The sequence below is a fragment of the Macaca mulatta genome, chromosome 10 (assembly GCF_049350105.2).
Source record: "Macaca mulatta isolate MMU2019108-1 chromosome 10, T2T-MMU8v2.0, whole genome shotgun sequence".
Lineage (NCBI taxonomy): Eukaryota > Metazoa > Chordata > Mammalia > Primates > Cercopithecidae > Macaca > Macaca mulatta.
Genome location: NC_133415.1, coordinates 85877794 through 85900295, shown reverse-complemented (window position 1 = coordinate 85900295; position 22502 = coordinate 85877794). Strand labels below are relative to the sequence as shown.

Here is a 22502-nt window from a genome sequence, read left to right as displayed (position 1 = left end):
CCATGTGCCCCACTCCTAGGCCAGCACAGGCATAGATGCCAGTGTAACAAATGAACAAGTGAATGAATGAATGAACTCATTTCTTGCTCTCCAATGGACTGAGTGCTCCCTGAGGCCTCCTTGCTTCCCACCCCACAGCCCCAACCCAGGCCCTACCTCCATGTTTAATCAATGCCACCTCCTCCCTGCGCCAACCCTGCCCGTCTGCTAATTCTGAGAGGCGGGGAAACATTTCTCTCTCCACCAAGGCCTGCTTTCAAGTCAAACCGGGAATAAACGTGCTTCGCCCCCGACTCCCCAAGGAGATGCCTCCTCCTTCCTCCCTGGAGGCAGTGGGGACTCTGAAGCCAGGCATCTTTGCTATAGGTCCTGCCAAGCTCGGCTGATGTCACCCCTCACTTCTTCTGTGCCACTGGGCCAACCCCGCCTTGGAACTCAGTTTCCCCATCTGCAGTGCGTGCATTGATGGAAACATTAAGAGCACAGGCTCTGGAGCTGGCTGCTGGGCTTGGCTTCTGCTGCCGGTTCTTGCTGTTTCCTTGGTTGTAAGATGGTGATTGGAACCAGCCTGACCTGCAAAGCTCTGGGAACAGGGTCTTGCACACAGCTGGGCTCAGTGAGTGGCATTTGCATCCTTACCATCCTGGGTCCCACATGGCAGCAAGTCTGGAGGGCCATGAGGGCATGAGGAAGTAGCTTCAGCCCAGATCACCTCATTACCTCCTGTGCGGGCTGGAGGGGTTCTTGGAATGGGAAATAGGGACTCCAAGAGTCGCACACTCCTGCGTTCCCACACGCACCTGCCCTTTCAGCCTCAACAGTCACTCTCCCCGGCCTCCATTGGGCCACCTGCAAAAGGGGCATAATCACACTTTCCCAGGAGGGTTTTGAGAATTACATCAGAAATGCGTGGAATGTCCCTGGAGCCTCGGATTTCCGTAAACAGCAGCCCCCTTTAGTTTCCCTTGATGAAAGCAGACACTGAGTAGGGGTAAGTTTTGCCCGGCCTGCTAGGAGCATAAACTTGTGACAATGACTTTCCTTCTCTGTGCCTCAGTCTGCACCCCTGTAAAATGGGGAAACTAGAAAGGACATTTCAAAATGATGCTACTCATCTGAGTAACTCAGCTCCTGGGTCTTCCCTGTTTAAAGTCTTTGTGGTTCGCCATTGCCTGGCACTTAGTGTGATAAAAATGCTTGTGATACAAATATATTACCATTTTAAATGGAATACAATGCAAAGAGGGCAACTGTTCCTTTCCCCACTCGTAAGAGGGCAGAAGCAATGCACACTATAGACTGTAGAGTGCGGTGCACACATGAATGTGGTGCCAGTCACCCAAGGCTCTGTGCCATTCTCAGTCCTCAGGCCAACCTGTCCCCTGGGTCCTTCCTGGCCGCCTTGAGAGGATTAGGGCAGCCCTGGCGCCGGGGAGATCACTTGGGCTTAGCTTCCAAAAGGCACCTTTGTCTGGAGCTGGAAGGACATAGTGGGGGACGGCTGGAAGGACACCCAGATTCCCTGGGAAGTGACTCACCCCCAAGGTACACAGGGGTGAGAGAGTCACACTGGGCTGCTGAGATTAGAAAACAGATCCAGACCCACCACCAACCCTCCACTCAGCCCCTGCCCCCCTGCCAAGAACTCTCAGCCCTCCAGGGCTGCAAGGGGCTTCCTTCAGTCTTGCTTGATTCCTCACCGTAAGGGCGGAGTTCAGAGACTGGGGTCCAGAGGCAGGGGTGGGTACTAGGTTCAAACCTTGACCTTGTCATTACCTAGCTGTGGGGCCTTGCGCATATCACTTAACTTCTCTATGCCTCAGTTTCCTCAACTGTATAATGAAGGTGAAGACAGTTCCTAGAAAGCAGGGCTGATTGAAGAAGCTGATGACATGACGTACCTAAAGCACTTAGAACAGCGTCTGGCACTTAGTAAGCGTGCAATAAATACAGCAAGAACTTTCTGGCATAGCAGTGAAAGCGCAGACTTTGAAATTCGAGTCAGAGGGGTCTGGTTCAAATCCTGCTTCTGCCACTTAGAAGCTGGCTGATTCCATTTCTCTGAGCTTCAGTTTCCTTGTATGTAGAACAGGGTGATAATACCCACCCATCCCGGGGGCTGTGAAGTTCAGTGCACTAAGGAATGTTAAGCATCCGACCTAGCGTCTAGCACACTGTAAGCGCTCATCAGAGGTCAACTGCTCTCACGTCTGCTCTCTGCAGCTGCAGGACTCACCATGATGAAGCAGACACTGTCCCTGACCTTGAGGAGCTCTTGGGCAAGTGGCAGAGTGAGACTGAGGCAGCGCCCAGTGTGGCCCATACAGTACCGGGCCCTGCCGCCACATGGGGAGGCACCGTCCTGTGTATGAAGAATGGCACGGGTTTGCCAGGTACGTTTGGAGGAGAGGGAATGTTCCAGGAAGAGGGAAGAGCCGTGCAAAGGCCTGGCTGCACCTTGTTACTTGTTTTTCAGGTGCCAGGCACTCTTCTCAGAACTTTACAAGGATTGTCTGGTTTCATCCCCAGATGACCCGTGAGTGAGTACTATAACAGTCCCACTTCGCAGATGAGGAGCCCGAGGCACAGAGACAGCTCTGCTCCCTCTGCATGCTCCAGGAGGAATCAGCTGAGGTCAGGTCAGAGGCAGCCTTAAATGCCAAGCCTCGGAGCTTGGAGACTTTCCTGTTGGCACCAGGAATCCAGCCACTGCAGGGCTGTCAGTAACAGTGAGAGATGGTCAGAGGAGGTCAAGGATGGGCAGGACGGGAATGGGATGGAAGAGAGAAGGGTGGGAGTCAGGGAAGGGTGTTCCTTGTGAGAGATGAGGAGGGACAGCTGGAGCTGTGCATGGAGAGGAGATAGAATAATGCAACTGTAATAAGAGCTAACGGGAACTGGGGGCTTCTTATGGATGGGTCACCATCCTGAGTGCTGGTTTAATCCTCAAAGCCATAATAGAACATCCTCAAGTTACTGATGAAGAAACTGAGGCTCAAGGAGATGAAATGACTTGCCTGAAGCCACATGGCCAACCAGAAGCCAGGTTGGGATTTGAACATGGGCAGCTAACTCAAGCCATTGATTTAACCATGATGGGAATCAGTAGCACTGGAAGTGTCTGGAAATCAGACACAGGAAGATAAACCCGAGCATGTCACCCGGCACTGGCATGTAGCAGGCACCAATAAATGTAGGGTGGATGAATGAAAAGCAAGGAGGAGAAAAGGGAAAGAGGAAGGGAAGGAGGAAGGGAAGGAAGGAAGAAGGGAGGAAGATGGCTGGATGGATGGATGGATGGATGGACGGACGGATGGATGGCTAGCTGGTCAGCTGAATGAATGAGTGGTAGACAAACCTTCAGATGAGCTCCAAGTCTACCCTGCCTATCACCTAGCCTCAAATCCTCTGAGCCAGTGATCGAAACTTGGTTGGCACTTCTTCACTCAGGCCATCCATAAGTGCCAACTTGGGGGCATTTTTCACCAAAGAGGCCCATCTTGAGCAGTGGGAAGAGTGTGTGGGTCGGGGCCAGCCAAGCCCTGCTCTGGCTTCAGTCTCCCCATCTGCACCAAGGGCATTTGGCACAGCTCGTCTGATGTGCAGCCAGTAGGGACCCCCTACCCCGACAGACCACAAGGCAAGAACAAGTCTCACTCATCCTTGCTTCCTGGGGTGCTAGTGCCTCTTCTCCCTGGAAAGCTCCTATTCTTCCTTCAAAATTCAGCTCAGATGTCACTCCTGATAAGCATCCCAAAGTCAGAAACAGAGAAAAACACAGACTCAGAGAGAGAGAGAGAGAGAGAGAAAGGTAAAAGTATTTAGAAAGAGAGAGAGAGATGGAGGTGGGAGGGAAGGGACAGAGAGGAAGGCAGAACAGGACACAGAGGCTGTCCAGGCCAACAAGGTCAGTTAGGGACTCAAAGCTACAATGTCAAGGCCCTGAGTCCCCTCACCTCCCAGAAGCTCCTACCTGGAGCTAAGGAGGGCACTGGAGGCAAAGGCCAAGGCAAGTCCTGTGTGACTGGGGAATAAACCAGCCAGGAGATACCGAGATAGAGGAGTCATTTATTGAAAGCTCAGGGCTTGCTACTGAGGTCCCAGAGCTCTCTCTGAGGCAATTCTATGGTTACCCAGGCAGTTTCCACCTCAAACTTGGAGTAGTGCTGCAGGGCCAGAGGGCAATTTTACTGTCACCAACACCAGCTAGAGGGAAATTGAGGCAGAGTGGACAGGTGGTCTCTAGTAGTCAACAGGGAGGGCTGGTGGCCATGTCTCAGCCTCAGGATGCCACGGTCAGCACAACAGCATTCTGTAAGGAAGAACCACTCTTGGTTACGCCCCTGAGTCTCTGCAATGCCCCATCCCTGCAGCCATCTTTACCCCCCTGCCCTGGGATTGGTGCTGTACCTGGAACACAGCAGGTACTCATTAAATGAATAAATTAATGATGAACAAATGACATCCAGTGTGGGACAGGCTCTGACTTGAGGACTTAATAGACTCAAGTTCAAGTGCCATTTCTGCTATTAATTTACTGTGTGATCTTGGGCCAGAAATCTGACCTAGTTCAGCCTTGGTCCTCATCTGAGAAATGGGTACAGAACTCTCTGCTCTGCTCCCCTCCTAGAGCTATTCCACCACCCAGAGTTGTGCTGGTTTGAAAAGGATTGTGAGGCCATATCAATATTCCACAAGAAAAAATGTCATGATCCATTGGTCATATCTGCTGCAGACACAAGATAAGGGAGAGACAGCATATGTATTTGTTGCTGTTGGACCAGGGGAACTGTGATTCTGTGAGTAAATCTTAGGTTCCATTCTAGAGGCCAGACATGTGTCTGAATCCAATGGGAAAGAACTCCGTGATTGGTTGATGATGCCTGCCATGGGCAAGTAATGGAGGAGTGGTAGCACACACGTCATATATTCCTAAGTTAGGTAATTTGTAACTCACTGAGAAATTTAGAAAATGGGTCAGGGACAGACAAAAGGATGAAGCAAAGCATTCCCCTCATGAGTTCCAAGTAGGGCTTTCCAGAGACAAGCTTAAGGCCCATCTGCACCATATCTGCAGAGAAGACTCACCTCTATGATCTCCAGAACTGAACTGGAAAAACTGATGTTAAGAACCTTAGGCAGGGGAATTCCAACATCCAGGGCCACTGTGAAGAGAGAATCGTTGAAAACAAAGGTATGTTGGTGGGGAGGTCTTGGACTCTAGGGACCCTCGGACCCTGCTGACCCTATTCCATCACTTTCACTAGCCAGCCAGTTCTCTTCTCAGGGAATCAGCTTCTTATTGGCAAACTCCTATTTATCCTCCTACACCCAAACAAAACTGTCCCTATTCTGTATTGTGTCAGTGGTGCCCCTGTATCCAGCCTCCTAAAGGCTTCATCAATCCCTTACACACTCTGGGTCATCTATATTCTAATCATTTGTTTATATGATTATTTCCTACGAGACTGTGGGAGCTTAAGGCAGAACTGAGGTCAGATCAGCTCTTGAAGCCCATAGGCTGGCATGATGTAGGTGCTGATCAATGTTATTGAAATGGAAAAATTGGTGCCTCAGTATCTGCATCTTGCAGATGAGGACCGACCTCTCTCTGGCCTCAGTGCCCCCATCAGAACCATAAAGAGAGGCAACAGACTAGACAATCCCATATTTGGACACTCCACGTGTCCAAGAGAGCAAAAGCTGCCATACCGTTAAGCTTCGGTGCATACACTACCCGGACCACATGACTGAGCCATTCTTCTAAACGCGATTCCTGCAACAGAACACACAGGGCGGTGCAGGTGGTGCTCTGGGGTATGGCTTTGCAGGCAGCAGCACCCCCTTCCCAGAGAGAGAAACCCAGGGACCCAGCCGCCTCAGCCTCCCCCAAGCCTGAGGCCGCAGCTCCTGGCAGGCACAGGGCACTTGGGGGTGGCCTGGGCTGTCCACCAGCGATCCCGAAAGAGATTCTGTGATTTAGGCTGGCTTTACCCCAGGGCCCATGAGCTTGGAAGAAGTGCTTTCCTGTAAGAGTCTGTGGGGCCTGGAGGTGGGCAGTGCCTAAGAAAGAGGGAAGGAAGTGTGCCCAGCTCCAGTCTGTGGGCTCTGACCTTAGATTCCTGTCAGTTTAGGGACTCCGAGAATGTTCTAGAAACTGAGCCCATGGTGAAATTCCAGAACCTCAGAACTCTGTAAGAAGCAGGAACCTCGGGGCTCTGTGACTTCTGAAATGGAACTTTCTGAGTTTGGGAAACTTATTACTTGGGTGAAGTTCCAGAATGATGGACCCTTGTGAGGTTCTAGATGTCCACAACTTTGTGAGGTGCCAAGACGGTGGAAGATCATGAGATTCACTTTCCTAAGACGATCACTGTTTCTCTCTCTCTCTCTCTCTTCCCACTGCCCCCACTGCTCCCCACTCTCTCTCTCTCTCCCCACTGCCCCCACCTCCCCCAACACACCCACACACGCCCTGATATTTGCCCACTCTGGCTTATTGGGGCAGAGCCCAATCCTGAGGTCAGCTCAGCCATACGGCCCATGACTCATGGCCACCCCCTTTCCACACCACACCTGAAGACTCTCACCACCTCCAAGCCCCTCACCCTCCCAGGAACTTATGTCAGAGGCATAGGTAAAGGAGGAGGCCACCTTGACACTGAGCCTGGTGGAGAGAAGAGAGATGCTGGGGCCCCCGCTACCCCCAACCACCCCTGTCCCACCCCCAGCCTGCCCCACCATAGCTCTCAGGATCAGGAAACAGGGTTACAGGCCCAACACTCTCCCTCTATCCAGCCTTGACTTGGAGATTCCGTTTTCCTACCTGTAAAATGGACCCAAAGGGACCTAACCTCCCTTCTGAGGCATCATGACCACCACCTCTGGCCTTGGCGCCTTTGCCTGACTCCCGGCTATTTGACCCTGGGCAGATGGCTGAACCCTTCAGAAGAGTGGCCCTCCCCCAGACTGAGCACTGGACAGAGAGTGCCTTGCATACAGCAGGTGCCCACTCAAGGCAGCAACTCACTGATGGATCATATCTGGCCCAAGTGCAGATTCAGGGCCATCTCTACTTCCTAAAAGGCGGACGCGTGAACTAGCATCAGGAAGTGGAGGTGCACCCAGGCAGCAGGCAAGGCCCTCTGTCAAAGTCGGCAATGAGGCAACAATGGAAGGCAGGGGCAGCAGTAGCCTGTTGTGGGGGCGCTAAGATGGAGTCAGAGGAGCAATGGGTGCCTGTGACACAGGACACCAGGTCTCAGTAATCTCCAGGAAAGTCCCTATTGCCAGGGGAGGGACAGACAGGCCGGGGCCCCGCCATGGTGACATCACTGAGGCCCAGACTGCAGACCTGCTCTAGGGACAGCCTGCTGTGTGAGCCTGGGCCAGCACAGTGCTTTGCAAACTATAAAGTACTGTGCATGTAGATGGTGCTTTGCAAACTGTAAAGTACTGTGCATGTGATGAAGGACCATCATCTTGGTCATTATGATTATCATGATGGATGCCTAGTTACCACGAGGCTGAGGAGAGTAGAGAAGTAAGAAGTCCACATGAATAACAACGCACTTCCTGACACTCAAGGCCGGTTGTCTCTTGGTTAGCCTCTGGGGCTGCTAACTCAGGAGTTTGGACTCCACATCCCGGCAGCAGCTTTATCTCCCAGAGGCAGGTTTTCAGCAGCAAGGGGTGCCGTGGAAGAAGCCCACTCGAGCCTGCTGCTCTGAGCCCCCGATTCCTTGTCTATAACATGGACTGACACTGTCTCCTCCCTGGCAGGTGCTGAAGGCAAAGAGGATGCTGGGAAAACACCTGGAACTTTGTTGATGCCCAAGAAATGGGAGGTGGATCCTGCCAGCCCCTAATTCTTGTTCCTAAAGACAAGAGCAAGATCCTGTCCCCAGGGTCCCACGTTACCGTTCCAGGCACAGGGAGATGTGCAGCTTGGTAGCCGAGGGAGTCAGCTGGGCACGCAGAGTCATGACCTGCATGGGCAAAGCAGGCAGAGGTCACCCGCAATCGGCAGAAGGAGCTTGAAGACAGGTCTGCCTCCATCCATCTGTTCGGTCTACTAACCTTACTGGGGCCCTACTGTGTGTCAGGGTCCTTGCTGAGCTCTGAGGAGGTAATTTGAAGGTTTTGCTCTTCTCTTGAACAGCAGAGAACCACAGTATTAAAATTGAGGGCAATTGGTATTGTAGGAGAGGAAGCTCTGGGGCTGCAGGGGCTTGGAGAGCCCCTCAAGCACGCCTACTGTGCGGTGAGGGAAGGCCTCTCCAGTGAGGTAGCAGCTGAATCATGAAAGATGAGGAGCTAGTGGAGGGAAGGGGGAAATGGCACTCCAGGTGGTGGACCCAGCACAGACAAACCAGAGGCGGAGGACCTGGTAGACTTGAGTAGCTGAGGCTTAGGGGGCAAGGATGTGCAAGGCGAGGATGGGACAGGAGGACAATGAATGTCAGGCTCAGGTGTTTGGCCATGGGGAGCCAGGGCAGACGGTCCCGGGAGGGGCCTGCCTCCGTCCAGATGTGTGCAGAGGTGGGGTGGAGGAAGCCGACTGGAGAGGGAGGGTCGGAGGAAGCTGGAGCGTCATCAGGGAGATAGCTGGGCAGAGAGAGGCTGGGGAGATGGGGAGCAATGTCTGAGACCCCCAAGAAGCAGCGTGGGCGGCCCGAACAGGCCCAGGCAGACATGACGGGAGGGAGCAGGCAGGAACTGAGGCAGGGTCTTGGGGCTCAGCCCAGATGATGACAATGGTTGTTGGGGGGCTTCCTGTGCTGGGCTATGTGGGGCTCCCACCCTGAAATCGGGGGCGGCACCTCCACAGTCCTGGAGACGGTCAGCCCCATTCGGAACCCCAGTGCCAGACCCCCACCCACCCCTTGACCACTCACCGAGTTCAGCTCGAAGAGGGATTCAGGGGTCCCCTGAGGGACATAGAACAGCACATGGATGTTGGCTAGGAGGGAGACCAAGGCCTTCTTGTTGTTGAGTGTGACTGTGGGAGCTTCCTTCACCCGCAGGGACAGCAGGAGGTGCTGGTGCAGGGGCAACTTCCCCAGGGCCTAGAGAAATGCAGGGGCAGAACTCAGATGCCCCAGGACTACAGTCAGTCAGTCAGTCAGCAAACACTCACTGAGCACCTACCAGGCACCGGGCAACGTGCTGGGCAATGAGGTTGCAGCCTGAACAACACAGGCCTGGTCTCAGCCCCCACGAGGCTACACTCAGGGGTGGAGACACCAACCTGCGGGACTGCCACATCAGACTTCCGGTCTCACGCAGAGTCAGAATCCTCGCTGAGGCCACAGGCTCTGTGTCCTCCATCCCCCCTCCCTGCCTCTCCACTTCACCTGCTCCCCTCCCTGCATTCTCCCTCTAGACTCACTGGCCACGTGGCTGCTCCTCCAGCTGCCAGGGATGCTCCCGGCAGGCCCCAAGGCCTTTGCACTTGCTGCTCCCTCTGCCTGGAAATATCTTCCCAGAGAACTGCAAAGTTCCCTCACTCAAGTGTTACCTCCTCAGCGAGGCCTTGCTGGTGGTGTCTAAAAGCACTAGCCAGCACTCCTAAGCCACCTTCACCACTCCATGCCTTCCACCTTCTGTTTCTGTTTTTGTTTATTTGTGCACTGTCTGTCACCTCCAGCAGAATGGCAACCCCTCAAGTGCAGAAGCTTTTGTCTCCTTTCACTGTTTGCCCTCTGTGCAACCCCAGCTGCAGGTGTGCCCGTGTTCCATGGCAGGGCCTGTCACACAGTAGGTGCTCAGCGGATATTCGCTGACTGCCTAAATGAGTCACACGATCAGGAAATTCTGGGTCTCATGATTGCAACGTCATGAAACTAAGGAAATTACAGAACCACAGAAGCTTAGAACACATAATTACGTCCCTTGGGACGCTTACCTGCTGGAATTTGAGTCTAGGCTTCCTCAAGCCCAGAATCCCCAAGTGGCAGGATCATCAGGACCAGGAATGGCCTCATTCCACCCTCACATGCCACAGAATCTGAAGCCACATGGGGCTCTGAAGCTGCAAGGCCAGCAAATGGAGGCCAAAGGATTCAGCCTCCAGAGACTAGCCCTCCCCTGGAGGGGCAGGCCCCACTTGCTACATCTGGATACCCCTGCTTCAGTCATCTCTGCCTGCCCCATGTCCCTCTCCACTCCTGCCATCTGTAGGTTCTTCTGAATGTCTGACTCTAATTGCATCCCTTCCATGAGGCTCCTATGCCCTTTAGCCAGGGGACTCTGGAAAGCCGAGGCCCCCACCTCATTCATCCAGACTGCTTTGAATCACCACCTTCAAGGACTCAGAGTTTATCCTCTGTACCCCCAAAACCAGCTTCCATTTCCATCCTCTCTGGTGAGAGCCCAGGCCCCCAGGCCTCTTTCCAACCTGTTTCAGAATCTGCTGTTATATAAGGACCTTGTAGTAGACATTTTAACTTCAGTACGAATTCCAGTTCTCACAGCTGGAAAGCGGCTGGTCCAGCCCCAATTGAAGGATGGGAAAGCTGAGGCCAGACCTTGAAGTCATGTATTCATGTCCACTAGGGAGACCCACCTGACCCTCTCCCTTTTCTTTCCTCTCCAAGACCAGTACCCTGAGTCTTTTTTCTGGGGACATTGAAGACTAAGGTCAGGATGAAGTAAGCCAATTGGAGGAAGGGAGCTCAGTAACCTGAAAAGAATTTTGCCCTTGTGTGCTACAGAAACAATTTCCATAGGATAAATGCCCAGTTGATTTCTGGGGCAGTCAAACGCTAATCCTTTACTCTCTAAGCAAAATCTGCTATCAGGAAAGGATGCTGTGTTCGTCATTCACACTTTAGTGTGAATTTGGACTCAATTGTTCAATTGCAGTTGCCTGGAGAGCTGTATTGAGAAAGATTCTGGAGCCCATTCATGGTCATCAGGAAAAAGCTACAATGATCAAAACCCATGAGAGGGTCACTCACCTCAGGGAGCAAAGCTGCCAGGTCCGTAGTTGTCAGTGGGACATCGCTGGGAACCTGGACCCCCAATGGGAGAGAAAGTTGGTGAGCACAGAGACAGAACAGGAATCCCTCGGCACACACAGAGCAGTTTTGTTCACCACTCTTCCCCCTACCCTGTCAATTTCATACACATATCACTACAAACACTCAAGTTTGTTCTAACAGCTAGCAATTATTGAGCATTTACTGCATGCTAGGCAGATGCTAGGGGCTCTGCACACCTTTGCGCATTTCACCTTTACAACAGCTCAAAGAGGTGAGTGCTGCCATTGCCCCCATTTAACAGATGGAGACACTGAGGCTCTTCACACAATTGGTAAGTGGTGACACCAGGATTTGAACACAGGCAGGCTAACTTCAGAACCTTTTACTTACTCTGCCAGGGCTCATGATCTAAAGACCCAGAGATCTGACCCCAGATCTTTTTGCCTTTTACCCAAATAGTATTTTCAAAAACTATGAATTCGTCTCTAGTATTTATAAATCAGGAAGTTGTATGTAAATTTTTCAGTTTCTGGCTAAAGAGTTGGAAAATCTGGTCACGCTGAACCTGTACCTCCTCCCCTTGCGTCAGCTGAGTGGCAATTACCTGAGAAATGGGGCACAGGGCCCCCAGTTCACTACAGTCCCATCAGGCTGCTAATTGATGATGGCCCAGCCTCCGGGGGCCCTGATGTTTGAGACCCCCCTGCCCTGAACTACACATGCCCACTTCTCACAACAACCCTGTTCACACAGGATAAGCATACACGCAGCACCAGGACGAGGCCTCTGACATTCCTCTCTCTTGCCATGATGCTCATATGCACACACCCAATGCTTCTATACACACACCCACGTCCGCAGGCCGCTCAGACAGGCACGTTCTTACACTCAGAGTCTCTGCCTGGCTATGACTGCCCCCATCCCCCAACTAGAAGACACCTTCCCCGCAGCTCAGGGTCCTGTTCCAGCCTCCCTGAGGCCTTCAGAGTGCTGTCTGGACCCCACTTGCAAGAAGTGAGTGACCAACCCCTGCTTCCTTGGGCCTGAGCTACAAGTGGGGAGCCCAGGCTGAGACCAAAATAAATGCCTCTGGGTGGGGCCTCTGGGGTCTGGGCTTTCCAGGATGTGAGAGGGGCCAGAATGGACAGAATGGAAGTTGGGAGGTACTAGAAGCTACAGAACAAAAGTTCAGGTAACTCTTGGTACAATCCAACCCGAGTTTTTCTTTCTTTCTTTCTTTCTTTCTTTCTTTCTTTCTTTCTTTCTTTCTTTCTTTCTTTCTTTCTTTCTTTCTTTCTTTCTTTCTTTCTTTCTTACTTTCTTTCTTTCTTTTTCTTTCTTTCTTTCTTTCTTTCTTTCTTTTTTCTTTCTTTCTCTCTTTTTTCTCTTCCTTTCTTTCCTTCCTTCCTTCCTTTCTCTTTCTTCCTTTCTTCCTTTTTCTTCTTTCTTTTTTTCTCTTCCTTCCTTTCTTTCTTCCTTTCTTCCTTCCTTCCTTTTTTTCTTTCCTTCTCTTTCTTTCTTTCTTTCTTTCTTTCTTTCTTTCTTTCTTTCTTTCTTTCTTTCTTTCTTTTTCTTCTTTCTCTCTTTCTTTCTTTTTTCTTTTTTTTTTCCTGAGACAAGGTCTCATTCTGTGACCCAGACTGGAATGCAGTGGCACAAGCACAGCTCACTTCAGCCTTGACCTCCCAGGCTCACGTGATCCTCCCACCTCAGCCTCGCAAGTAACTGGGACCACAGGCATGCACCACCGTGCCTGGCTAATATTTGTATTTTGTGTAGAGATGGGGTGTCTCCTGGGCTCAAGTGATCCTCCCCCTATCAGCCTCCGGAAGTGCTGGGATTACAGGCATGAGCCACCCTGCCTAGTTTTCTTTTCTTCCACTCAAATCTGCTCTTGGCCCACTCAAATCTGCTCTTGAGAAAGCAGTGGAAATGTTAGTGGTTCACACTTTAGTGCTTAGACTGTAGAAAGGCTCATCTGATACAGGGACGGAAAGTGGGCTTCATTCCATATGCCAGTCCTGACCAATTGAAAGTGACCTCCTGGAGTGCCAAGTTGAGAAGGATTCAGAGGTCCCAGTCACGTTTAACCAGGTAGAGGACCACGATCGATTAGCAACGTCTCCCTTAAGTACAGGAGTGGACAATAGCAGTGTACACACTCTAAACGTGTTCAACTCCCTTTTATTATAGAGAAGAGGGCTCAGCAGGGCTGATCAGCGCGTAGGTCAGCACTAGCAATGCCAAGGCACAGCAGGGCAGGGACCCCCCATCCCATCCCCCAGGCACCACACTCACCAGCTCAGGGGTGATGTCCATGTCGAGGGCACCGTTGGTCTGCAGGAGTCCAAACATGGTGTTGAAGAGGTACAGTGGCACTGTCACCTGGGATGTGTGGTCCTCCTTGGGGGGCACCTTGGCTGGGGCAGGGGACTTGGGGAAGTCAATGATGTCACCAGCTACACTCTTCACGATAGGCTGCAGGGGCAGGAAACAGGGCCGAGGAGGGTCTTGAGGTGCTCACCCACCCGCCTGAACCCGACATCCCCTATCTAGCCTCCCCCAGCAGCAGGAGAGGCCCCTCTGGTTACTCACGTTGATGTCCAGTTCTATGTACTGGTTGGAGATGAGAGGCAGTGTGGCCAGAGAGAATTCCAGGGACCCAAGAGCCCCAAGGGGCACCAAGCCTGCATGGGAAAGGGAGGGGTGAGAACGACCCCCTAAGCCCGATTCCCAATCCTAATAGCCCCTATTTCCATTTACTGATGTCTGCTGAGTGCCTAGCACTCTGCTAAGCATTCACTTGGCCGCGACTTCATCCCCATTTTACAGATGTGGAAATTGAGGTTCAGACAGGGGAAGTCACCAGGCCAAGGCCACACAGTCACAGCATTCAAAACCAGGATTCCTGTTTTCCAGAGTTGGTGCCACTAACACACTGCCACCCTGCCTGTCTTACATAACACCACCTACAGAGACATACCGGCCCCAAGTTTTCTATTCTTTTCCTGGTTGTGCCTTTTTATATTTTCCCAAACCCATTTTATGAACACCGAAGGCACTAGTGTCTCCATGAGGCACAGAGAGACTGGGGTCTGCTGGGGCTGCGGGGCCTTGGGTTCCTTACTTGAGCTCTCTGGGCCTCGGTCATCTAGTCTGATCAGGTAGTCATCATATCTTCCCCCTGTTTCTGACAGTGCCAAGCACACACTAGGTGCTCAATAAATGTTGGTCTGCAGCACCCAACATAGAGCGAACCGATGGTTCTGGGTCTGCAGTCCCTGCTAGGCGGCCTCAGCCCAGGCCTCCTCCATGAGGCTCCTCAAAGGGGCAGCCTGTCAGTGTGAGGAGGAACTGAAGGACCCCGAGATCCTGCCCCTTTCGGCTCCCCTTAGTACCCTACCCCATTGGGGTCGTACAGAGAGGGGTAGAAGGGGCAAAGAGGAGGGCGTTGCGCCCTAACTTACCCAGCACAGCCCCCAGGAGCTCATTCACCACGCCCAGCACACTGTCCACCACGGGGCACAGCTGTGTCAGAGAGACGGATGTTACAGGGCAAAGAAGAGCTCGCTGCGAGGACAGCTGCACGTTCTTTAAATGCTTTGCTATCTGGTGCTACGTGGTGCTGGGGACCAAGGCAGAAGGCAGAGACAGACAGGAGATACACAGGTGGGAGGCAGGGGAGGGGCTGGAGCTTGAGGTGTCAGAGGGTTGAGTGGGCCCCCAAGCTGTCTTTCCTTGGTTACAAGAGCCCCATTAGAAAACCCCCAAAGGTGGCTGGGGGACCATGGGAGACACATTTCAGAGGCTGGTTTGGGCATGCGGACAAGGCCTTCATCTGAGGAGGCAAAAGTGGCTTTGGTTCCCCATAAAGTCACAGGCCATCCCCTGCCATCCTATGTGGGCACTGGGAAGCCTAGGATCAAGACCCCACAGCGGGGCACCTCCTCGCCTCCACCCAGAGAGTCAGGCCTGGATCTGGGGTGTCCATCCAGCATATCACCACGTGCTCATTCCTAAGTCCTGTGCTAGGAGAACAGGGAGCAAGCGGTTTGACTTTCAGAATCCGAGTCTGGGAATCACAGAGCCTGAGTCCCATAGCCCACTGGAGTGGGAGCCTCAGAGAGGACCATTCCAGCCCTTCATCCTCCAGCTGAGGCCAGAGAAGAAGGTGACCTGTCCAAGGTCACAGCTGCTTTCAGAGAAACAAAAGAGGGCTGTTGCATGTCAAGTGGGGGCCCCGAACTCCAGAACTTCTGAGGTCAGGCAAGTCACAGAAATGAGAGGAGACGAGAGGGACTCTGCTGGGGGTGGAGAAAGCAAACCCTCTGGGCACCAGATGGGAGGTACCAGAGGTACTTCCCACTTACAGGAGGGAGGTATTTGGCAGCCAGGCTGACCGATTGCACAATAGAAGCCACAAATCTGGACTGTTACGAGAAATCTTCAATGCTGAATGTGGGCAATGAATGCTCATTTTCAAAACCTCTTTGTGTCACACAAAACCTAGCTGCTGGCCAACTGCCCCAGAGACTAAGTTAGGGGCTGCAATTGAAGTGCACCCTCACGCCCTGGGGGAAACCTGCCTGACATGGTCCTGCCTAGGGGCCCCTCCTCCTGCTAAGCTTCTTTTCCAAACTGGCTTCCTCAAGCCCAGGGCAGTTTTGCCAACCCTAGGCTCCCATTCCTCTGCCGCCCCCACCGGCGTTCACAAGTACGCACAGGGAGAGCCAGCCAGGCGGTGGGGCCAGGAGGCCTGACTGCCCTTTGCTGTGTATGTGGCCCTCCCTCTCCCTCGGTGATATGGGGCTTGGGCCAGACCAGCTCTCTCGGGTGTGGAAACCAGGATGGTCTGGGGCAGGCCATGGACAGACATCCTTTAATCTTCATATGTTTATATATGATGTATGAATATAGGTACATGTTTTTCTAGACATGATTGCCAAACACAGGGCTCAGTTTAAAACCATCAAGTGATTCAATTTGCATTTCAAGCTAATTTAAAGAAAAACATAAAGTAAGTACTAATACAAATGGCAGAAACAGAGCAGGGGGTAAGAAGGAGCCTCCAATTTGGGAGCAGGGGACCCAGGCCACCTGGAGCCACACACTCGGGCTTGAGGATCTGAAAGGATCGTGTCATCCACCCCCAGACTAGCAGGCGCGCCAGGAAGGCCGGTCAGCAGACCCGGATGGGATTACCTGGTGGGTGTGGAAGGGAAGTACAGCCTAATCCCGCCTGGCACCCAACTTTACCCAAAACTGGGGGAGAAAGAGGCCCAGTCCAGGGAGAGGGCATGCTGGCCCGCGGCCCCCACACTCACCAGTCCCGGAAGCACCTTGAAAAGCATCTGTTCCACGACTCCAAAGAGTGGCGTGGGCAGCAGTCTGAGCAGAGGGAGACACGTGTGGGTGCGGCTGCCAGGTGGACGGTTCCGCCTGGATGACACGGTCGGGGGGACACTAGGGGCTCTGGATTTCTCCTGTCTCTTCTCTTGGGGATGGGGTTGGCTGAGGCTTTGGAGACCTGAGTTAAATCCTGGCTCCACCTCCCCAGGGGACCCAGGGAATGGCTTCATTTTCCCCAACTGTGCAGTGCCCACCTTAGAGAGTTGCTGCTGCCTGGGTTATGGGAGTGTGTATGTGGCTGGTGTACAATCTGTGCTTGACAAATGTCTGTCTTCTTTGTCCCTCTAATATTTGTAAACAAGAGACACTCAGGCCTAGGACAATGATTGCTATTGAGCTCCCTGAGTGCAGGTTCAAGTATTTGTTAGATTAATAAATGAATGAATGAATGACACCTGAGGATAAGTGCATGTAGATGGGCTCAGGTCTGTTTGGAGACCATGGGGGTGCAGGGTGGCAACCACAGAGCCCCAACCACAGGACACCAACACTGTCCTGGGCTCCACTCCTCCCCAGGCCCCCTCTATCCCGGAGGAGCAGGACAGAACCACTGGAATTTAAGGAGCCCAAAGCCCTTGCCTGGAATCCCATTCTTAGGGCCCTTGTGGAGACAGGAGCAAGCTGTTAGCTAACGCAGAACTGCCTGATGACCCCTCACTGCTCAGAGTTATCCAACAAAGATGGGGCAGGAGCTGGGATTGGGCCTGGAAGGTGGACACAGAACAGTAGACACAAGTGGGAGGCAGCTGTGGCCTGGCTCAGAGTGCTGACAGAGGCCTTGGACCCAGCCAGAGAGCAGTCCCTCTCCACCCCCGCCAGATCTGTGCGTGTGATCCTGGACAAGGAGACCTCTGGGCCTCCATGGTCCCATGAAAGTGATGATTCAGAGGCCAGGCATGGTGGCTCACACCTGTAATCCCAGCACTTTGTGAGGCCAACGCGGGCGGATCACTTGAGGTCAGGAGTTCAAGACCAGCCTGGCCAACATAGTGAAACTTGCCGTCTCTATTAAAAATACAAAAATTAGCATGGTGGCGGGCGCCTGTAATCCCAGCTACTCAGGAGGCTGAGGCAGAAGAATAGCATGAACCCGGGAGGCACAGGTTGCAGTGAGCCGAGATGGCACCACTGCACTCCAGCCCGGGTGACAGAGTGAGACTCCTTCTCAAAAAAAAAAAAAAAAAAAATTGTGATGATTCAACAAGGTGTACGGAGGGCCACCTGATTCAACAAGGTGTAGGGAGGGCCACCTGGCCAGCCCCTGGGAAGAGATGACGTCATAGCGCCTTCCGAATAATCAAATCCAGCTCCACATGTACAGATAGGGACACGAAGGCCCAGAATGGGGAGATGGGGAGTGGGTCTTCCTGGGGTCACACAGCAAGTCAGAGGCAGAGTTGGGCCTCTCATGTGCTGAGAGCAGGGGTTGAAATCCCGCAGATGGAGGGATCCCAGCAGACCCTGGGCCCGTTCTGGAGGAGAGGGGACGGCAGGATCCGGTGAACCAGAATAGGGGAATGCCCAGGAGTGGGTGGCGCAAGCTATGGATTAAGCCGAAGTCCCTGTCGGTGGTGGGACTCAGTCTGTCGGTCTGTGGAGCGGGTTGAAACCAGTGGGCGGGGCAGGCAGGGGTAGGATGAGTTCAGGTCCACGCAGCTGGCAGCTCCAGGGAGACCCGGGAGACGCCCAGATGAGTGCGAGATGATCCCGAGCGGGTCGGGGTTGCAGGCTGGAGCCTGCAGACTCACCCCGAGAACAGGCTGATGTGGCCCAGGAGCGTGCTGCAGCGCTTGAGGATAAGGATGGGCGTGCCCCGCGAGCTCACACCCAGTGCCACCCGCGACGTCACGTTCACCTCGGCAGCCAGCTGCAGAAGGCCCCCAAGGGGGCTGCAAGAAAGGACGCTGCGAGCTTGGCCAGGCAACCAGGCCCAACCCTTGGCCCCGCCCACCGGGGTCGGCTGGGTCCTGAGCAGAGGCGGGTTGAGGGTGGCCCTGCCAATGCCCTAGGCACCGCATCCCCTTCTCAGCCTCCGCCTCCCAGCCCCATTTTGCACTTCCCTGCGCCCTCTTCCCCCACCCTCTCCGGTGAGCCTGGGCAGTGGGGTCCGGGTCTGGAGGAAGAGGGAAATGGAAGTCCCTGGGGAAGGGCAATGGCATAGGATCCAGGGGGGAAACAGTAGGATTGGGAGTCCCTTGGGGAGGAAATAGGGTGAAAGGAAATGGGGGATACAGGGGGAGGGAGTTGGGGGACAGCAGAGTAGGAGTCTCCAACAGGGCAGGGGGTGGAAGCAGGACGGTAGAGGTCCCCAGGACACACTCACCCAGAGCAATGCATGCCCACTTTGGTGTGCAGGTTCAGCTGCACCCCAAACCCCGGCAGCAGCTTCAGGGACTCCTTCGGCAGCGTGAGCTCCTCAATCTTCAGACTGGGATGGGAGTCAGGGAGAGGGCTGCCCACTCCCAGACACCCCCCAGTGCCTCCACCATCCCAGACCAGGCGGCGCCCAGAGTGGCTCTTGGTGGTGTTCCCTATCTCACCTCAAACCCACAGAGCCAGCTGTGAGCCCTTGGCCCATCACTTAATCTCTCTGGGCCTCAGTCTTCTTATCTGTAAAGTGGGGCGATACTAGTTCCTACCTCGTAGATGTGTTGCAAAGACAAGTGAGATAATTCGAGTGCAGAACCTGGTACAGTGTGTGCTCAACAAATGTCCTATCATCATCACCGCTGGAGGCTCGAGGAATTAAAGCTTTTCCCCACTCCATCCCCACAGTCTCAGCCTTGGTTTGGTTTCTGGCCTTGACATTGCGCCCCACTGTACCCCCACACACTCACAAATGCAACCCACGTGGGTTCTGAGACACGGCCCCTCACAAGTCATTACTCTCTGTCTTCTGGGTCTTTGCCCAGGCTGTTCCCTCTGTCTGGAACACCCTTCCCTTGACCCTCTTTCAACTCTGCATCCCTCTTCAGCTTGCTGACTCCTCCCAGTTCACATGCACTGCTCCAGGAAGCCTTCCACCCTGGTTTTCTGCCTCAGGCAGATGCCCTCTGAGCACCTGTCCCACCCTGCCTGGGCTGCCTCCATCACTGCCCTGAGCCCATGGGATCTTCACTGTCAGACTCCACCACCTATGAGAAGCTCTTCGAGGCATGAACAATGCCAGGTTCATGTCTGAGACTCCAGCCTCACTGAGAAGGCAAATTTCACAGGGGAGGGAGAGTGAATATTGTATCAATAATAATAATAATAATAATAATAATAATATCTATCCAGCACTTACTGTGTGCCCGGCTCTCTTTCAGCTGCTTGGCACAGATTGACTCACTGTCCTGGCAACCACCCCATGAGTAGCTGCTAATACTGCAGCCAGTAAAAGGCAGATGGTTCAAACCCCAGCTCCGCCACTAGCTGACTGGATGGGCTTGGGTGAGTCACAGTGCTGCTGTGCCTCAGTTTCCCCATCTGTAAAATGGGGACATTGACAACACCTACCACAGAATGACACACAGCAAACCTCAAGCAACATCAGCATTTACCAGCCCGCTTTCCGGACATTATGTTCCGTTTAGGGAAGTGAACACCCATCCGTTCCCAGCACCCCATTGCCTCCTGTCCAGTGACTCTTCTCCATACGCTGGGCTTCAGCCTTGCCTGGGCCCTGTCGTTTGACCTTCCTCTAATTCGTCCACCAGCCACAGACTGGTTTCCACTGGACTTGACCAGGCAGTGTGGGCTGCGATGAAACACACAGACACATTCCCCTCTCCTCCCCTAGCTGGGTGAGCTTGGGCAGGTCACTTCGCTGCCGGGAGCCTCTTATCTCCTCAGCTGTTAAATGCAGTTCATAATAGTCCTACCTTTGGGCTCAGTGAGATGATTCATTTACAATGCACAGTGCTAGACACACAGAAAAGCCTGAATAGGTGGTCATTGAGTTAGCACATATTAGGTATAATGTGATGCTCTTCATTCATTCATTCAAAAACACTTTTTGAGCCTGGGCACAGTGGCTCACACCTGTAATCCCAGCACTTTGGGAGGCCGAGGCGGGCAGATCATCTGAAGTCAGGAGTTCAAGACCACCCTAGCCTACATGGTGTAACTCCATCTCTACTAAAACCACAAAAATTACCCAGTCATGGTGGCGGGCGCCTGTAATCCCCGCTACTCGGGAGGCTGAGGCAGGAGAATCACTTGAACCTGGGAAGCGGAGGTTGCAGTGAGCCAAGATCACGCCACTGCACTCCAGCCTGGGCAACAAAGCAAGACTCTGTCTCAAAAAAAAAACAAAAAACTTTTTGAGCATCCACTGTGTCCCTATTTATGATCCCGGGGACACAGTGGCAAACAAGTCAGACAAAAATCCTACCCCTCCTATAATCTAGCAAAGGAGACATAAAACAAACCTGTAAAATGTATGGTGGGGATAAGAAAGGGCTAATCAGTGCAGACCTTTTTTGAGCGGACATCTGGAGGAGGTGAGAAAGGGAGCCATGCAGATAGCTAGATTAGCCCAGAGAGACTAAGCAACTTGCCCAAGGTCACACAGTGAGTAACTAGTGTTGACCCAGAGCTGGAACCCTCAACCACAGTGGCCTTCTGCTGTTCTTGTCCTGCCAGGCATGCAGTAGAGTCATCATTTTTAGACCTGGATCACGACCCTCCCACACCACCCTCACTGCCTATCAGACAAAATAAAAAGAGTCAATCTCTCCTCAATTCCCGGAAACAAAGCCAAGTCTTCCTGTAGCGCGTGCAGCAGGTGGGATTCACCCAGAGAGCTCCTCCACAACGCCAAAAACCCCTCCGTGGCCCAGCAAGCCGCCTCCTCCAAGCAGCCCTCCTGAGCCCAGGAGGCCCTGGTTCACGGCTGTGACCGATCCCAGCACATTCTGCAGAATGGGCCCCCCAACCAGTGAGTTCTGGATGGCTGCAGAGAGAGGGGAAGTAGGAAGGTACTAGAAACTGCACCCTCACCCCCAGGACCATGGCAGCTGCCTCCTTCCTCTGAGATTGAGTAGGCTTCTTTTTTAAAACGGAATTAACCCAGCGGTTACACTCAACTGGTGGAACCCACTAAGCCATAACAGCCTCTTACTCCCGCTACAGGGCCTGTGGCCACCCTCCCTGCCTGGCACATGGGAGGTATCCAGTAAGTGTTTGGAGAATGAATGAGCAAATCTCATGACAATCCCTTCATTTTACCAGTAGGGAAACTAAGGCTCAGAAAAGGGCAGAGACTTGCCCAAAGTCACACAGCAAATTGGGTTGGGGTCAATAGTGTAACTTGGACTCCTGATCCTGGACTGCCCTGCAGCACTGTAAGGGAGGGCAAAGAAGGGGGAGCTTGTAGCCACCAGGGCTCAATTCAGCTGGAGGAGATGGTCCCTGCTCCTCTCTTGGGCACTCCAGGCCTGACTCAGTGCAGATTGTGGGAAGGGCAGGATGGAGGAACAGCCCTGTAGAAGTAGGGGCAGGCCAGGGGCCTCCCTGAAGCATTTCCTGCTCATGACCCATCTACTCCATCCCTGAGACTGTCACCACGGGCCACTGGGCTCTGTAGTACCAAATGCCAAGTACAGTTCCTCTACCCTAGTAATGTGAGGCAGACACTGGCCCAGCTAGCGCCCTCCTCTCGACCTTCTCAATCTCACCCTGTCCCTGTCCCTGAGCCACACGCAGTCCCCACACAGCCTCAGCCCATATCACCCAGTCCACCTCCCAGAAGAGGGAATTCATCACCCATTCCAGCCTGCAAGGGAAACGTTCACTCCTGCACAGCTACTCCCAGGAGAATGTGCTCTCTAAGCAGCTGAGAATCACAGCCTGCTCTTATCTGCTCTTAAAACAGATGCTCTAAGCACATAGATTGAGTCGTTGACATTGCCGCAGCCCCCTCACAGACTGCCCACCTGGGGCTCACCTTTGCCAAGTTCATCCTTGTCAATCCGAGCGAGCGTGCCCACCGTCTCTAGCAGCCCCTGGCATGGAGTCGCCAGGCCCCAGAGCAGAAGCAAGGACCAGGAGCAGAAGCAGGAACTCTGAGACCCTCGTCCTGCTCCAGCCTTTCCCCTCTCTGTTCCCATTGTCAGCCTTCCTCCT

The 22502-nt window shown here is 53.3% G+C and overlaps 1 protein-coding gene across 1 annotated transcript; it reads right to left on the bottom strand.

Annotated features, from left to right (window-relative positions):
* Positions 1 to 4250: 4250 nt before the first annotated feature.
* BPIFB3 (BPI fold containing family B member 3) lies at positions 4251 to 22502 on the bottom strand (the record flags this gene model as incomplete). Its single annotated transcript, NM_001194330.2, is given in 16 exon segments — positions 4251 to 4312; positions 5089 to 5165; positions 5713 to 5776; positions 6625 to 6667; positions 7921 to 7988; positions 8898 to 9068; positions 10962 to 11015; positions 13284 to 13463; positions 13581 to 13672; positions 14453 to 14513; positions 16310 to 16373; positions 18143 to 18283; positions 18718 to 18822; positions 21174 to 21330; positions 22324 to 22423; positions 22425 to 22502. Coding segments are annotated over 15 exon segments (1407 nt in total), but the record flags the coding sequence as incomplete, so codon positions are not given.